We start from the raw sequence: 17,430 nt of genomic DNA on the forward strand, positions 1-17,430 counted from the left end.
CTGTGTTTCAGGCTCGGGCTTCGCGGACGACGCCGCCGAGACCACCTCTATGCACTCATCGTTCCACCATCATCGAGCGCTAACAAAGCGGCAACATTGGCTCATTGCCGCTAATGAAATGGGCTGCCGCAGATGTCCATGAAGCGCTCCCATGCGCGCCTCGTGTCGCGTGGTCCCAGCCTCGGCAACGTCGACCCCGAAAGCGCACTCCTCGCGTCGCTCGATCATGTCGACGAGCTCGTGGCGAGCGCCGAGGCACGCTGCGCCGGAGGCTCAGATCTGACTCCCGATGCACGCGCGAGGATCTCCGGCAGCGTCGCGGGCTTGGCGCGGCTTCTGCGCCTGCGCCCCGCGGACGAGTCCACGACGACGAAACGTGCCAAGGCGGCTGTGACCGTCGACGACGGCGCGTTCGTTGCCGGTTCCACGCTGCGCTTCCTGCCGCGAGCGTCCTGTCGCAGTCGCTGTCCTACCTATCGGCGCGCGACTTCATGAATGTAGACTGCGTGAAGCTCTTCCGCGAGGGCGGCGCGGAGGCGGTGTGCGCTCGCGCGGTCGAAAAGGCCTGCAGCGCCGCTCTCAAACGGCACACGTCGCTGACCTGCTTCGCGGGCCGGATCCTCGAAGACCGCCGCGCATGGATGGTGCTCGCCGCGCTCGAGGGGGCGATCTTGGGCCTCGTGGCCTTCAAAAAGTCTTTGCCGGAATCTGGAGCGAAGCAGCTGATGACTCGCGCCGAGTGCGAAGCTCACATGGCGGGTCTGGACATTTACTCGGGCCGCGCGAACGAGTCCTTCATCAGCGCGTACCTTCTATGCCTCGCGGAGCGCCCAGACTGCGTCGCGACCGAGTATCCCAGCTATTATTCCACGACAGGCCTCCGAATGAAAGAGTTAGAGGATTCTTGCAAGGAGTTCATTCAGTGTGGCGATTCGAGGAATATGCCAGACGATACGCCCGAGGAAATGCGTAAGCGATGCGAGTCGATACTGTTTTTCGAGTGCATCGCAGCCGCTACTGAGTCGATGACCACCGCGACACTTTCAGATCGCGGAGATGTGCTTACCGCCCTTCTCGAACTTTTCTGGAATGTCATTTTTGAACTGGAGGACTATCATGACGACGGGTCGGACTCTCTTCGAAGGCGGCGGGACATGACCGCCATCAAATTATTTATCGCGCTCGCGAAAGTCGCGCGTGCCTTCGCAAATGTGAGCAACAGATTCGCTCTATATTTCCTCCAAGATTTGCCCAGATTCAGCACACTCTGCGGCGGAGGCCAATGCATACCAGAAATACTCGCGGATCTTGACGTCCAATGGCTCTTGAATGATTTTTTTGTCTCATTTTCCAGGGATAAAACGTCATCCAGGATTGATCTCATTTTCACATATATGCTCAGTTTGAGACATGAAATAAATATGGACTTCAAATTACTCGTCGAGCTCGGTGCACTCGAGGCCGCTGAGCTTCTCACGCAGCCCGAGTACCGCATGCAGCACGGATTCAAATGCCGCTCCAGATACGAGGACTTCAAGACGATGCTTCTCGAATCTGTCAATGAGCCCGAGCAGGCTCGGAGCCCCAGCCCCAGCTACGGGTCCCACGATGACTATTGAGATCGCGTTCTAAGGCATAGGCCTAGACTTCCAGCGAGAAATGGCTCCAAGTGCTCACGAGGTAAACATGCTGTTCAAAGTAGAAGCCTCTCACGATGGTGGACAGCAGCCCCGGACAGCAGCCCCTAGCCGAGCTCGTCTGCACATACGAGGGCGCGCCGGGCGGCTTCGCGCTCAAGATGCGGCTGCCGCCGAGGACAACGGCCGGCAAGGTCGTCGACGGCTACTGCAAGCAGTACGCGAAGAAGGGCCACGGCGCGCTCGCGCCCCAGGCCCTGGTCCTCGACTGCGACGGCGTCCACCTGCCGCGCGAGGCCGCGGTGCCCGCCGGCGCGCGCGTCGCCGTCGTCCGCGCCGGCGGCGCGGCGGTGTCCGCGTCGTGGCCGGCCGCGGACCGCGTCTTCGACGCCGCGGCCGAGGCCAGCGCCGCGCTGAGCGCCGCGGACGCGTTCGAGGCGAAGATCGCCCGCGCGGAGCGCTGCGGCGACTACGCCGGGGCCGTGCACTACTACGGCCGCCTGCTCGCGGCCCTGCGCCGCGGCGCCGGCGCCGGGAGCGCGGACGTCGCGCGGCGCGCGAGCGCCGCCCGCCGGAGCTGCCTCGTCGACTTCGCCAAGGCCGTCGTCTACGCCGCGGAGCTCGACCACGACACGCCCGAGGACCTGGACCCGGCGCTCCTGCGGCCGGCCTTCTGCACGCGGGCGACGATCGCGGAGGCCCGCGAAGCCTGCGGCGACAAGGCGTCGCCGACGGAGAGCCGCGAGGCCCTCGTCGCGTCGCGCGAGGCGCCCTTCCGCCCCCTCGTCCGGGCCATGCTCGACGCGTTGGACAGGCGCAACGAGGTCCTGGCGCCGGCCTTCCGGCAATTGGACGTCGCGCGCGCGCCCTGGGTGCGAGCCGCGGCGGCGGCCGCGGCGCGCGCCGCGCCCGGCGCGGTCGTCGTCGCCCTCGGCGGCGGCCTCGGCGAGACGGCGCGCGCGGCGTCGGCGACCGCGGCGCGCGTCGTCGTCGTCGAGGAGAACCGCTACGCGCGGCGCGCGCTCGAGAAGAAACTGCCGGGGTGCGAGGTCGTCGCGCCGCGGGACTTCGCCGGCGTCGCCTGCGACGTCCTCCTCGCCGACGCCCTCCTCGCGCCGGGCCTGCTCGAGCTGCGCCTCGTGCCGCGGCTGCGCGCCGCGCGGAAGCTCGTCTCCGCGACGACGACGATTCTGCCGAGGACGGCGACGTTGCGAGCCGCGCTCGCGTGGATCGGCTGCGGCGAGGTGCCGTCCTTCGCGGCCGCGCAGCGCGGCGCCGGCGCCCACCCGACCCCGGCCAACCTCGCGGCCTACGACCTCAGCGTGCTGGACAACGCGCGCTGGGCGCCGCACCCGGCGTCGGGCCCGCCGGACATCGTGCGCAACGACGCGCACGCCCGCGTGTCCCGCGCCGTGACCGTCGTCGACGTCGACCTCATGGCGATCCTGCGCGGGGCGCCGCTTTCGACGCCGGGCGCCGTCGCCTTCCCCTGGCTCGACGGGGCGGAATTCGCGAACGCGGTCGTCACGTGGGTCGACGCGTACGAGTCCGACGGCGAGGCCTTCGCGAGCGTCCAGTACGTGGAGCCCTTCCGCGCCGCGGGCCGGGAAGCCGTGCTGCCCTGCGCCGCGTCGTCGACGCGTTTGTGGTTCGAGGCGCCGGAGCGCGGCGGCGTCGTCTTCCGCCGGCCGGGCGCCGGATGCGACGTGCCCTGGGGCCTGTTCCGCGCGAACGAGTGGCACTTCGGCATGGTCCGCGACGGCGTGCGCAACGGCGCCTACGAGCGCGCGATCCGGAAGACGCTGGCGGCGCAGCCGCGCGCGCGATTCATGGACATGGGCGCGGGCTCCGGGCTCCTGTCGATCATGGCCAGGGCCGCGAGCGAAAACGCGACGGTGCTCGCCGTGGAGATGGACAATGCTTTAAGCCGCGTCGCGGCGTCCCTGGCGACGGACGACGCGGGGCCCAGCGGCGCGAAGACGCCGCTCTCGTTGAAGCCGGGCGCGTCCGCGGTCTACGGCGACAAGATCGAGACGCTGCCCGGGAAGATCGACGGCGCCTTCGACGTCTTCTGCGCCGAGCTCATGGACACGAGCGGCCTCGGCGAGGCGCTCCTGCCCCTCATGCACGGCGCCCTGGAGCGCTTCGCGGCGAAATCCGTGAAAACGATCCCGCACCGGCTCCGCGTCTGGGCCGCCCCTTTGCAGCTCGACGCCGTCGTCGGCGAGGGCGAGCGTGTGCCCGACCCGCACTGGCTCCCCTTCTGCGAGGAGGGCAAGTACGTCGACCTCTACCGGTCGCGGTTCTCGGTTTTGACGCGCGAGGCGTGCGTGCTGGACGCGACGTGCGGTTCGACGCCGCCCGCGGCGGCGCTGCACCTCGACCTCGGCGCCGAGGTCGCCGGCACGTGCAACGGCGTCGCGATCTACTGGGACGCGGACCTCGTGGAGGGCGCGGACGACGACTGCACGCTGACGAACGCGCCGCACAAGGAGCCGACGTGCTGGCTCCACTCGTTCCACGCGCTGCCGCCGCGGCGCGTCGCCCCCGGCGGCGACCCCCTCCGCATCTCGATCGCCTTCGACGCGGCCCTGCCCCGCGCGCCCGAAGTCGCGTGGACGGCCGACGACCGCGCGCCGCGCTCCGTCGTCCGCACGCGCGCCTACGCCGGCCCGCGCGCGCCGCCGGGGCCGGACCCGCCGGACTGGAGCTGCGGCCGCGACGGCACCTGGCTCCGCGACTTCGCCGCCCACGGCCGCAGGGGCCTCGTCGTCGACGACCTCGTCAAGGCCCACGTCTCCGAGGGCCCGCCGCGCGACGGCGCGCCCATGGACGAGGTCGCGTCGCGGCTCCACCTCCAGCTCCGCGCGCGCCTCGAGGTCTACGAGGCCTGGATGCTCATCGCCGCCATGCCCGCGGCCTACGGCCTCCACCCGCGCGTCGCGCTGCTCGACTGCATGCAGTAGATGATGCAATGCTTGTTGCACAGGGCTCCCAGACCTGGATGGCGGCGCATGCGCGCAGCTCTGATCCGTGCTCTCGAGGCGCGGCGACCCTCTGAGGCAGCCCGACGACGTCCGCGGATGGCTGGTGCAGGCGACGGCGCCGTCGAAACGTCGAACGGGTCGTGGCTGAAGAAGCGGAAGCGATCCGACGGCGACGAGGCCCCGGAAGACGGCGACGGCGACGTGCTCTTGCTGAATGTGGGCGGGCGGAGCTTCGCGACGACCTACGGCACGGTGCGGAGCGCGCCCGGGTATCTTGCGAACCTCTTCAAGGAGGGCAGCGGCTTCCGCGCGCCGACGCGCGACGCCGACGGCCGGTTCTTCATCGACAAGAACCCGGACACCTTTGCGGTAATTCTCGAGTGGCTCCGGGATGAGGGCCGCCTGCTCCCGCCGGCGGGGCTAACCGGCGCCATGTGGCTGCGCCTCCGGAGCGAGGCGGATTTCTTCGGGCTCCAAGACCTCCGGGAGCAGCTCGGCGGCTGCCGGCGGCTCAACTTCGACGGCATCACCTTGGAGCAGGCGGAACGGTTCGAGAACGAGCCGCTCGACCTCGTCCGCGTCGGCTTCCCCGTGTCGGCGGAGCTCCTCAAAGACATCAACGTCGAGAACGAGCTGGAAATCTTCTACGAGACGGGCGTGCCCGCGCACCTGCTCGGGCCCGGGGTGGGCATCGACAAGTTGATCGACGAAGGCTACGGCCTCCACTCGCTCTTCGGACTCAAAATCCAGCTGAGCGCCTTCGGCTCACACCTGGACAACGGACGCGGCAATCTCCGACGGGGCGAGTGCGGTTACATCGGAAATTTGATGACCCACGCGAACGGAATCATCATCAACGTGACCAAGAACCCGTACTGGACCGGCATCCACAAGGCACGCATCGAGCGGGTGCGCGCCGGCCTCGAATCCTATATGGATACGGACGGCACGTGGGAGTGGAGTAGCCGCTGGGACCCGACCAAACTGATGACCGCGTAATCTCCTAAATCGCCGCCCCGGCCAGAGCCGGCTTTTTCGCCCCGGGCGGCACGTGGGGGAGGAGTGGCCTCTGGGACCCGCACAACCTGATCTTAAATCGCCCCCACGAGCCGGGCGCAGGCCGCCCAGAGCCGGTCCGCGGCGGCTCGTTCGTCGCGCGGGAGCCGCGCGAAGGCCGGCCGCGCGCCCGCGAAGACGCTCAGGTACTCGAAGGCGGAGCGGCCGGGCCCCCGCGGCGGCTGCCAGAAGGGCGCGAGGTACGCCGGCAGGCCGTCGTCGGTCCGCGGCAGACGCGCGGCGGGCGCGGCCGCCGCGAAGACCGACGTCGCGGAGCCCTCGTCGCTCGAGAGGAACCTGGGCAGGACAAGAGTGCGAAATTCCCAACTTCAAAGGCTCCTCTCTCGGCCATTTTCCACTCGTTTCGGCTGATTTTTGGACGAGCGATCATCTCTCGGAACGGTCTCGAAGCATGGATGCTTTTCCCAGAACGCGCGCGCGTGGAACACTCACGTTGAAGCGACGTTGAATCACCCTTGTCCTGCCCTGAGAGGAACGCGAGCCGCGAGAAGCCCGCGAACAGCGCGCTCGCGGGGAACCAGACGTGGCGCCAGATATGGGAATCGACGGCGCCCGGGTTCACGGCGACGCCCAACAACCCGGCGCCGAAGTCGCCGCGGCTGATCGCGCGCGCGAGGAGGATCATCGCGAGCTTCGATTCCGCGTAGTCCGCGCCGAGCGTCCCGAAGGTCGCCGCGTCGGCGCTGTGGTGGCTCACGGACGACAGGCACACGACGCGCGCGCCGGGGCGGAGGTCCAGGAGCTTCAGCAGCAGCCACTGCGCGACGAAGTTGACGCCGAAGACGAGCGAGCAGCCCGGCAGGTCCGCGTGCTCAGCCGTCGGCACGTTCGCGTTCGTGCCGGCGTTTAGGACGACGACGTCGAACGCGCCGAGCCGCGCGGCGCAGGCGCGCACGGACGCGAGGGCGCAGAGGTCGAGGACCTCGCCGGTGACGCGGCCGCGGCCGCCGGCGACCGTTTGCACGGCCGCCGCGAGGCGGGCTTCGTCGCGGCCCGTGACCACGACCTCGGCGCCCATGCGCGCGAGGCGCGCCGCCGTCGCGAGGCCGATGCCGGCCGTGGCGCCCGTCACCAGGACGCGTTTGCCTCGTAGGTCCTCCTCCGGCGGCGCCGGCGCGGCGAGGAGGCCGGTGGCCTCGAGGAGCGGCTGCGCCAACGACACGACGCCGAGCACCGCGATGATCGGCGACTGCAGCGCCGTGCGCAGGCCGTGGCCGAGCTTCGTCGCCATCTCGGCGCGCTCGGGCAACTATGTGGCAGTGGATGGCAGCGCGAGATCAGAGCGACGAGCGGCGCATACGCTCCGTGCATGAAGATTCAGCGCTAGCTTCGATGCTTATTACCGTCACGTTGCCGCCGAATATGCCGAAGCTGTACGAAAGCTGCCCCGATTGGGTGTGTCGACGCTCGACGACGCTAGCATGGCCGACGCGTCGACGCCGCTCATGCCGCCAGGCGAGGGCGTCGCCGCCGCCGTGTCGGCGAGCGTCGGCGCCGCGGCGCAGCGCAAGCCCTGGTACCTGCAGCCCATCTTCCTCTGCTGCGCCTGCTGCGGCGTCGTCGCCGTCGTCGCCGGCGTCGTCGTCTTCCTCATGCTCTTCTCGGAGGGCAGCGACGACGACTGGACGAACCCGCTCGACGACAACATGTCGAACTATGTTTCGCCGCTGCAGAACGACACGTCGGCCTTCGACGGGTGCGTCGAGAGCGACGGCCAGTTCACGTGCCAGTGGGGGCCCCGCGCGCTGCAGGGCAGGACAAGGGTGATTCAACGTCGCTTCAACGTGAGTGTTCCGCGCGCGCGCGTTCCGGAAAAAGCATCCACGCTTCGAGACCGTTCCGAGAGATGATCGCTCGTCCAAAAATCAGCCGAAACGAGTGGAAAATGGCCGAGAGAGGAGCCTTTGAAGTTGGGAATTTCGCACTCTTGTCCTGCCCAGGCGCGCTGCTCGAGTTCGAGAAGGTGCGCCAGTTCGTCCTCAACGACACGAACACGAGCGACGTGGCCATGGATCTGCTCATCCCCCAGAAGCTCGCGCTCCGCTACTCGCCGCGGCTCATGGCCGCGGAGATCGGCGGCGCGGCCGTCGGCGGCTACTTCGCCTTCACGCTCTACATGCCCGGCCCGGCGTCCCAAACCACGGGCCTCGCCCCGTCCTACAGCTCCTACATGATCGTCATGCACTGGAACGGCACGCTGCGGTCCGTGACGCCGACGTCGTCTTTGGACGACGGTTACGAAAGCACGCACATGGACGCGCTCAAGCTGACGGGCCCGGACACCATCCTGACCTACACGAACAACTGGCTCGAGGAGAAGGGCTACCCCTACGAGTGGTCCTGGCGCCAGGAGACGAAGGACACGCGGGACCACCACCTCAAGCGCCTCTCGAAGAAGAAGCGGTTCAGCTCGCACGACGTCCAGTGGGGCCTCGACAACAAGTCCTACTGGCAGCCCACGGGCGGCGTCAACGAGACGGTCTTCGCCAAGTTCCACGCCAACGGCACGCAGCAGCGCCAGTGGTACGTGCCCAACTGCGGCGACATCAACCACGTGCAGCTCGTCGAGAACGAGACGCGCGCGATCATCTCGTGCCGCCTGAGCGACTCCATCGTCAACTACAACATGCTCACGGACCGCGTCGAGTGGGTCGCCGGCGGCGAGAACGGCACCTTCACCATCACGGACGGCACGGTGACGCTCGCCGCGGGGCTCTCCTACTGGGCGGGGCAGCACAACGTCGAATACGTCGGCGACGACACCTACCTCATGTTCGACAACGCCTACAACTTGTACTCGCCGTCGCGCATCCTCTCCGTGGTCATCAACGAAACCACGCAGGTCGCCTTCGTCGACTTCTCCTACTCGCCGCTCAACGCGTACCCCCAGGGCTACAGCGAGACGTTCGGCGACAACGACCGCCTCCCGTCCAAGAACCACCTGACGTGCTGGTGGCCGGGGCTCCTCGACCCGGACTTGGACGTCATGTTCGACGCGCAGATCCAGGAGGTGACGCCGGCCCAGGAGGTGGCCTGGGAGCTGTCGATCTACGGCGGCTCCGACTGCTCGGACACGGCGTCCTACAGCTGCATCCGGTCCATCAACCAGGGCTGGAAGATCTACAGCGTCGAGCGCTTTTATGATTCGCCCGTGGTCTACAACGCGACGTTCTTCAACGGGACGCTCGAGTTCCTCGCGCACTCGTCCTTCAAGCTGAGCCACCGGACGACGGGCCGTTGGGATCTGCTCTACGAGGACCGGATCGTCGCCGCGGGCGAGGTCGTCTTCGACGCCTACTGGAAGCCGTCGACGGTGCTCGCGGAGACGACCTGGGGCCGCAACGACAGCGCGGTGCGCTACCGGAACGTGGGCCTCGTCGTGACGGACGTCTGGGAGCGAACAACGCACGTCGACGTCGAGTTCACGCCGCCCCACGGGTATTTCACGTAACAAAAGCGCCCTAGGCGCCCCGGGGCTGGCGGAGGAAGATGCAGCCCTGGGCCTGGGAGACGGCCTCGTAGATGGAGAGGCCCGCGAGGTCCGCGCCGAACATGGCCTCGCAGCGCAGGGTCCGGATGTGGGCGACGTGCTTCGGCGCGCCCTTGCGCTTGCCGCCCTGGGCGTTCTTGGCCGCCTTGGCCGCGATCTTCGGGTTCGCCGCGTCGAGCAGCACGTCGAGCGGCTTGTCGCGCCAGGCCTCGGGGATCTTGAGGCGCAGGGAGCAGCGGCGCGACGCGTCGACGTGGTCGTGGAAGTGGAGCATGCAGGAGGGCCACTCCGCGGACACGGCGTCCTTGAGGCGCGCGAACTTGCGCCGGTCGACGTTGAGCACGGCGTCGTCCGCCGCGAGCGTCGCCGCCGCGGCGGCGTGCGCCGCGCGCGCGGCGCAGGTCAGCGCGCCGTCGCCGGCGGCCCCGAAGCCGTGCTCGAAGGCGGCGCGGATGCGCCGCGCGAGGTCGACCTTGTCAGCCTTCTTGCGCGCCTTGGCCTCCGTCTTCGCCAAACGGTCCGCCTCGACGGCCTTCTCGGCGACGCGCGCGGCCTCCTCGGCGTCGCGCTTCTTCGCCGACTTCTCCGCGGCCTCCTCGCGCGCGCGCTTCTCCCGCTCCAGCACCTTGGCCTTGAGGCGCTCCGCGCGCCGCACGTTCTCCTCCTCCGCGGCGCGCGTCGCCTCCGCGGACGTCGGCGCCTGGGCAGGACAAGAGAGATTCAACGTCGCTTCAACGTGAGTGTTCCGCGCGCGCGCGTTCCGGAAAAAGCATCCATGCTTCGAGACCGTTCCGAGAGATGATCGCTCGTCCAAAAGTCAGCCGAAACGAGTGGAAAACGGCCGAGATCGGAGCCTTTGAAGTTGGGAATGTCGCTCTCTTTTCCTGCCCTGGTCGGCGCCAGGTCCGCCGCGGAAGGCGCCGCGGCCTCGTCCTTCGCGGCGGCCGGCGCTCGTTTCCCCGCGGCCAGGCCCCCGAGCGCGTCGTCGCCGTCGTCGTCGCCGTCGTCGCCGCCGACGAGTGCGGGCACGCCCAGCAGCACGCCGCAGCGGCCGAGCTCGTCGCGGATATCCGCGGTCGCGTCCGCCTTGAGCCCGAGGTGCGCCAACGCCTTCTCCGCGACCTCGGACGGCGCGAATCCATCATCCAAACCGAGGTGCGCGGAGATCTCCGCCGCGAGCTCGTCGGCGCCTTTGCCCGCGAGCCGCGCGAAGGCCTCGTGGCGCCCGAGCTGCACCACGTACGCGTCGCTCCGGCCCGGCGTCGCCTCTTGACAGACCCAGGACTCGTCGTCGCCGAAACCTAAGAGCAGCTTCGCGAGCTTGCCCACGGCCGCGGTGACGCCCTCGCCGCTCGCGCAGCACGTCGCCGCGAAGTCGGAGCCGGACCGCTTCCTCGCGGCGTCCCAGACGTCGCCGTCCTTCACCCGCAACTTCGGCGCGTCCGTCTTGTTCCCGAGAAACAGCGCCGGCGGCTTGCCGCCCGCGAGGCGGTCGAACTCGTGGAAGCGGATGGACAGGTTCTTGAAGCTGTCCGGGTGCGCGTAGGAAAACACGAAGACGCCGCCGTCTTTCGCTCTCGCGAGGTGCGGCGCCAGGTCCACCTGCTTGACCTGGTACATCTGGTCCCAGGCCCAGTCGACGAGCGTGATGAGCGCGGGCGGGCCCGTCGGGCCCCGGACCGTGACCTCGACCTCGCGGGGCCCGGCGTCGTCCATCGTGGGATGGTAGTCCTCGTCGAAGCGTTCGCCGGCCGCGGCGCGGCAGAAGGCCGTCTTGCCGACCTCGGCGTCGCCGAGGACGGCGACGCGGAAGGCCCGGGGCCGGGCCACGCCCGCGTCGCCGAGGAGCTTCCCCCGCTCGCGCGCCGCCTTGTCGAGCTCGCGGGCGCGGACGCGCGCCTTGGCGAGCTGCGCCATGTCGTCGCCATCGACCTTGGTCCCCAGGGGGTTGACCATGGCGGCGCGGCCCGGGCCTGGGGCGGCCTCGGCGACGCGGGCCGCGACACCGCGCCGCTGAAGAAGTAGACTACGAGTGGCGGCAGCCCGTCGAGCTCGGGGCCGGGCTGCTCTCGAAGTTCAAGAAACGCGGTCCTTGAAGAATCACATCCCAACACCAAGACCCGCATCATCTCCCACTCCGGCTCGGCGTCCGTAAGCGACTCCGCCTCCTCAATCGGAAAGGCAACGCATCACCCCGCCGCCGCGCGCGGCGGCGCCAAGCAGCGATGGCAACGCCGTCGCTCGCGCTCGCCGGCGAGCTGGCGACGCTAGACGTCGAGGCGCCGGACCTCCGCGGCCGCGTCGCGCTGCTCGTCGCGAAGGCGCGCGCCGTCGTCGCCGAGTCGCGCTGCGTGCCCGTGCCACCGCACGCGCTGCTCGCGCCGCCGCCGCCCGTCGCCGTGCCGCCGCCGGCGCCGCCGGCGCCGAAGCCGCCAAAGGCGAGGGGCCGCAAGGCGGCCGGCCCGGCGCCGGTCCGCGACCCCGTGTCGGGCAAGTTCAAGTGCGACGCCTGCCCGGCCCTCTTCGACACGTCCGGCGCCCTCAGCGGCCACCGGCGCTTCTGCGACGGCGGCAAGTGGCGCTGCGCCTGGTGCGAGTGCACGGCGCTCGAGGCCGGCGGCAAGAACCCGGGCCCGGGCGGCGCGGCGACGCTCTGCGGGCCCTGCGGCGGCCGCTACCGCGGCGGCGCGACGGGCCCGCCGAAGCGCGACGCCGAGGGCAAGTACCTCTGCGACCACTGCGGGCGGCCCCACGACTCGCTGGGGTCGCTCGCGAGCCACAGCCGGCGCTGCGACGGCGGGTCGTGGCGCTGCGACTGGTGCAAGTCGACGGACGTCAAGGGCAAGAACCCGGGCCCGCGGGGGCCCGCGACGCTGTGCGGGCCCTGCGGCGGCCGCTACCGCAGCGGCGCCGACGGCCCGGCGCTCAAGGACGCGGCGACGGGCAAGTACCGCTGCGCGCACTGCCCCGCGCTCTTCGACTCCATCGGCGCGCTCAGCGGCCACCGGCGCTTCTGCGACGCGGGCTCCTGGCGCTGCGACTGGTGCGAGTGCACGGCCTTGGAGGCCGGCGGCAAGAACCCGGGCCCGCGCGGCGCGGCGACGCTCTGCGGGCCGTGCGGCGGCCGCTACCGCGGCGGCGCGACGGGCCCGCCGACGAAGACCGCGGACGGCAAGTACCTCTGCGACCACTGCGGCCGGTCCCACGACACGCTGGGGTCCCTGGCGAGCCACGCGCGGCGCTGCGACGGCGGCCACTGGCGCTGCGACTGGTGCAAGATCACGGACGTCAAGGGCAAGAACCCGGGCCCGCGGGGCCCCGCGACGCTCTGCGGGCCCTGCGGGAGCCGCTACCGCGGCGGCGCGACGGGCCCGCCCACGGTCGACGCCGCGGGCAAGTTCGTCTGCGACGCCTGCGGCCAGAAGTACGACACGCTCGCGGGCCTGAGCGGCCACGCGCGGTTCTGCGTCGGCGGCGTCGTCGACGACGCGGGCGCGGACGCGGACGTGTGCCCCCTGGGCCTCTGGCTCGCGCCCGCCGCCGGCGACGGCGGCGCCACGGCCGTCTTACCGGAAACCGTCGTCTCGCTCGGCGACGCGGCGCCGGACGTCGTCGGCGCCGCGCTGAGCACGTGGGATTTCGCGACGTACGTTTGCGCGCGGATCGACGGCGACCCGAAGCCCTGGTCCGGCGACGACGTCGACGCGGCGCTCGCGGGCGAGGCCTACGTCTGGCTCGGCGCCGGCGACGCCGTCGCCAAGGCCGTGGGCGCCCGGGGCGCCTCGTGGCCGTCCTACGAGGCGGATTTGACGGAGCGCGGGGGCCGGCCGCGCGGCGCGCTGCACCGCCTCCACGGGACGCTCGTCGCGCTGATCGTCGGCGACGTCGCCGACGCGCCGGCCCTGCCGCGCACGGCCCACGGCTTCCGCGCGACGAAGGCCGGCGGCGCGGCGGGCAAGCGGAAGCGGGAGGACGACGAGCCCGCAATCGCGCCGCTGCAGGCGTCCGCGGACGCCGCGGCCGTGCGCGTCGCCGACGCCGTCGAGCTGCTCCGGGAGGCCCAGGGCTCGGGCTGGTACGCAATCTTCGTCGCCTTCGCGCGCTGCGTGCTCGCGCGGCGGCTCCACGACGCGGCTTCCATGCGCCTCGAGCGCGGCGTCGACGAGAGCGCGGAATTAAGCGACGACCTCTGGCCCCTGGACGGCGCCGCGGCGCGGGACGCCGCGGCCTACGCGGCGCTCTGGAAGCGGCGCCGGGAGCACGACCACAAGGACCCGTCGCGCCACGAGATCGGGGAAGCGGCGGCCGACGAGGCGGCGTGCGCGGCGTGCGAGGCGGCGCTGGCGTGCGCCGGGGTCGACACGGGCGGCGGCGGCGGCGCGCCCTACGAGGCGCTCGGCGTCGCGGACCGCGTCGGCGTCGGCGCCGCGCTCCGCGACGTGGCGCTGCTCACGGCGGCCGCGCGGACCGACGGTTCACGCGCCGTCGACGCGCTGCGGCGCCTCGGCGGCGCGCGGCGCGCGGAGGCGGAAACGCCCCGGGAGCCGCGGCGGCCGCCGGGCGCGCTGCTGGCCGTCTTCGGCGGCGAGCCCCGCGCGACGAAGCGCGTGGCGCTGGCGCTCGGCGGGTCCCGCGTCGCGCGGCACGTTGTCGACGACGACTCGGACGACGAAGCGGACGACGCGTTGAACGGCAAGTACGCGGCGCTCCGGTGCGCCGTCGGCAGCTTCCGCCGGTCGCCCCTGGGCGGCGACGGCGCGGGCCGCACCTACTGGGTCCTCGGCGAGCGCTGGGACCGCGTCTTCGTCGAGCCCGAGCGGCGGTCCGGCGACCCGTGGCGCGAGGTCGCCGCGCCGGCGGACCTCGACGCGCTCCTCGCGTCCCTCGGCGACGGCGCGCTGAAGCGCGTCCTCGGCCGCGTCGAGGGCAAGCTGCGCGGGGCCATGTGTGCGGACCCGATGGCCTGCACGCTCTGCGGCACCGTGCCCGACGGCGGGCAGCTCCTGCTCTGCGACGGCGCGGGCGACGGCGAGCCCTGCGCCCAGGAGTGGTGCCTGGCCTGCGCCGGCGTCGCCGACGTCCCCGACGGCGACTGGTTCTGCGCGAAGCACAAGCCGAGGCCCCGAGAGAAGGAGATCTAGGACCTCTTAGCACAGCTCCTTGAATTCAATTCGCTGAAATTGCGCATGCCGCGGCGCTTTTTGCGCGGCGCGCATGGTTTGTGCGCTAGAGGCAATTTGAGGCGTTTAAACCGGCGCGACACGACCGCGGCGTTTTAAGCGCTTTGAACCGCGAACACACCGCCATGGCCGACCCGATCACGGCGCGGCGCCTGAGCGTGGACCTCGAGCGCCTGCTGCCGAAGGTGCTCGAGGCCAAGGACGAGCACCGCCGCGTGGCCTTCGCGCAGGCCGCCCTCGAAAAGATCGAGGCCTTCGAGTCCGCCGCGGGCGACGACGCCCAGCTCATGGCCAAGGTCGCGACCTACGAGGAGGCCATGCTGCGCATCATCGCGGCGCTGCGGCCAGCGGACGACGCGCCCGGGGACGCGCCGGCCGCCGCCGCCGCCGCGCCCGCGGACGCGCCGGAGGACGGCGACGACGACTACAGCCTCCCGTCGGACGACCTCTCGGACGACGGCGCGCCCGCGCCCGCCGCGGCGCCGAAACCGGCGGACACCGCCAAGGTCGACGCGGACGAGGCGACGCGGCTGCAGCGGGAGCTGGAATTGATGACGACGCAGATGAAGGCGAGCTCCCTCGCGGTCAACGACAAGCTCAAGCAGCAGAACGCGGCCATGGGCAAGCTCGACGACGCGACGGCGGCCAACGAGGAGGCCGTGAAGGCGTCGCGCGCGGCGCTCGACGAGCGGAGCAAGCAGCAGAGCTGGCAGACGTTCCAGGCCATCGGCGCGCTCGCCGCCGTCGCCGTGTCTTTCGTCGCGACCTACGTCTTCATGTCCATCTTCCCCAAGCACCGCGCGCGGCCCTAGATCTCGTTAGCGCGCGTAGGACTTGGCCCACGTCGTGTCGACGTGGGACTGCGGGTCCCACTCGCGGTAGTGCAGGTCGCGCGCCTCGGCGTCGAGGCCCGCGATGATCTCCTTGTGGCGCAGGATCGACTCGCGCGCGCGGCGCGTCGTCTTGTTCGCCTCGGCCTCGTGGCGGAGCTCCTCCGCGAGCTTCCCGTTCTCGGCCGCGCGGCGGCCGTCGCCCTTGCGGAGCGGGCGGTAGCCCCGGTCGCGCATGCGCTCCACGCGCGCGCGGCGCGCGGCCTCCGCCGCGCGGGACTCCGGCGACGCGCAGCCGCCCAGGCGCGCCTCCTCGTCCGTGGCGACGCGCAGCGACGCGAGCCGCAGGCGCTCGGCCTCGCGCTCGCCCTCGAGGCGCAGGCGCTCGCGGTCCGCCGCGTCCCGGATCGCGGCGGCCGCCGCCGTCGCCGCCGCCGCGCGGTCCTCGTCCGCCGCGGCCTTGGCCTCGCGCGTTCGCGCGGCGACGGCCGCGCGGTCCCGCTCCTCCTCGAGGAGCAAGCGCTCGGCCTCGAGCCGGTCCGCCTCGCGCCGGCCCTCCTCGCGGAGCCGCGCGTCCGCCGCGCGCCGCGCCGCCGCCGCTCGTTTCTGTCGGTCGTCCTCGGCCTTGAGCCGCGCGGCCTCGGCCTCGTTGTCGCGGCGCAGCGCGGCGGCCTCCTCGAGGAGTTTCTCGGCCTCCGCGCGGTCGCGGTCGGCCTCGCGCCGCTGCGCGGCCGCGGCCATGTCGCGCTGGAGGTCGCGCGCGGCGGCGGCGACGGCCGCGGCCTCGGCGGCCGCGCGCCGCGCGGCCTCCTCCTCCAAGCGCTCGCGCTCCGCGTCGAGGAACGCGCGCTCCCGGCGGGCCCGTTCGAGCGCGAGGTCGTCGAGGCGCGCGGCCTCGGCCTCGGCCTCGGCCTCGGCGTCCAACGCGGCCCGGCGCCGGGCCTCGGCCTCCAGAGCTTCGCCGCGCCGCCGCTCGGCCTCGGCGTCCTCCCGCGCGCGCTCCTCGGCGTCCTCGTCCCGTTTCCGCCCCTCGGACTCGGCGAGCAGCGCCCGCAGGCGGCTCGCGTCGCCGGAGATCTCGCCGAAGATGCGCAGCGCCTCGACGTTGTAGGCGAAGAACTCGACCTCGCCGTCGCTGCTTGTAGGCAGCGGGAAGAGGTCCTCGTCGGGCGGCCGCGGCGGCCGCGTCCGCCGAGCTTTTGGAAGGTCGCGTTGCGTCGCCTCGAGCTTGCGCAGGCACGCCTTGGCGTGGATCCTGAGCGACGCCGTGCCGAACTCGCGGCCGCAGAGGTGGCAGTAGACCTGCTTCGGCTTCGTGAAGGCCTTGCCCTTTGTCGTCCGACGGATCGACGGGTCGAGGTCGAGGTGGTCGAGCTGCGTCGGGTTCAGGTGCGGGTGCGCGGCGTCGACGAGCGACCGGCGGCGCTCGGGCGGCGCCGGCGCGACGTCGCCGAGCTCGACGCCGCCGCGGGCCGCGCGCTCGATCGTCGCGGGCGCGGGCTCGGGCTCGGGCTCCGGGTCGGGCCGCGGCTCCGCGCGGTAGCCGCGGAACGCGGAGTGGTCCTCGGCGACGCGGCCGCCGAAGGCGCCGCTCCGCTGCGTGACGTCGACGGCGACGTCTTCCTCGTCGACCAAGACCGAGCGGCCCTCGGCGACGCGGCCGCCGAAGGCGCCGCTCCGCTGCGTGATGTCGACGGCGATGTCTTCCTCGTTGACCAAGAACTCGCCTCCGACCGGCGCGGGCGGCGGCGCGCCGCGCCCGAAGTCCTCCTCGGCGGGCGGCGCGGCCGGCGGCGCCTCGGGCTCCGAGAACACCTCGGGCGCGGGCACCTCCTGCTCCGGGTCCGGCTCGGGCGCGGGCACCGTGAGGGCGTAGGGCGGCTCCCAGCGCGACTCGCCCGTCTCGACGTGGTAATAATACGTATGGCCCGCGTCGTCGATCTGCGCCGTCCAGTGCAGCGCCAGCGCCGGCCGCTCCCAGGTCGACTCGTTGAGGCTCGGGCTGTACCAGTAGGGCTGCTGGTGCGTCGGATCGACGGCCTCGATCCAGTCGCCCATGGTTGGTTGAGAGAGCGGGCTGCCCCGTCTCAGTGTTGGACCATCGTTCTCTGCGGACGAAGATGTTTAACTGCAGCGTCGACCTCGTCGACTGAAACATCGGGCATCTACCTCGAGCTGCCCGAGCGTGCCGCAACGCGATGCGCGTCGGCCTCATCGTGTGAACATAGG

General features: G+C 71.4%; 3 protein-coding genes across 3 annotated transcripts; 2 read left to right on the forward strand and 1 right to left on the reverse strand.

Moving 5' to 3' along the window:
* Positions 1 to 1,714: 1,714 nt before the first annotated feature.
* AURANDRAFT_66331 (hypothetical protein) lies at positions 1,715 to 9,152 on the forward strand (the record flags this gene model as incomplete). Its single annotated transcript, XM_009041455.1, has 5 exons — positions 1,715 to 4,599; positions 4,627 to 5,533; positions 5,744 to 5,880; positions 7,122 to 7,474; positions 7,642 to 9,152. The coding sequence occupies 5 exons, from the start codon at positions 1,715 to 1,717 to the stop codon at positions 9,150 to 9,152; spliced, it is 5,793 nt and encodes a 1,930-aa protein (XP_009039703.1).
* Positions 9,153 to 11,416: 2,264 nt separating this feature from the next.
* AURANDRAFT_66332 (hypothetical protein) lies at positions 11,417 to 14,332 on the forward strand (the record flags this gene model as incomplete). Its single annotated transcript, XM_009041456.1, has 1 exon — positions 11,417 to 14,332. One exon carries the CDS (start codon positions 11,417 to 11,419, stop codon positions 14,330 to 14,332), a length of 2,916 nt encoding a protein of 971 aa, XP_009039704.1.
* An 857-nt stretch (positions 14,333 to 15,189) lies between these two features.
* Positions 15,190 to 17,259, reverse strand: AURANDRAFT_66333 (hypothetical protein; the record flags this gene model as incomplete). The annotated part of the gene is made up of 1 exon (XM_009041487.1): positions 15,190 to 17,259. The coding sequence occupies one exon, from the start codon at positions 17,257 to 17,259 to the stop codon at positions 15,190 to 15,192; it is 2,070 nt and encodes a 689-aa protein (XP_009039735.1).
* Between the last annotated feature and the right edge of the window lie 171 nt (positions 17,260 to 17,430).

Source organism: Aureococcus anophagefferens, assembly GCF_000186865.1.
Source record: "Aureococcus anophagefferens unplaced genomic scaffold AURANscaffold_21, whole genome shotgun sequence".
Taxonomy (NCBI): Eukaryota; class Pelagophyceae; order Pelagomonadales; family Pelagomonadaceae; genus Aureococcus; species Aureococcus anophagefferens.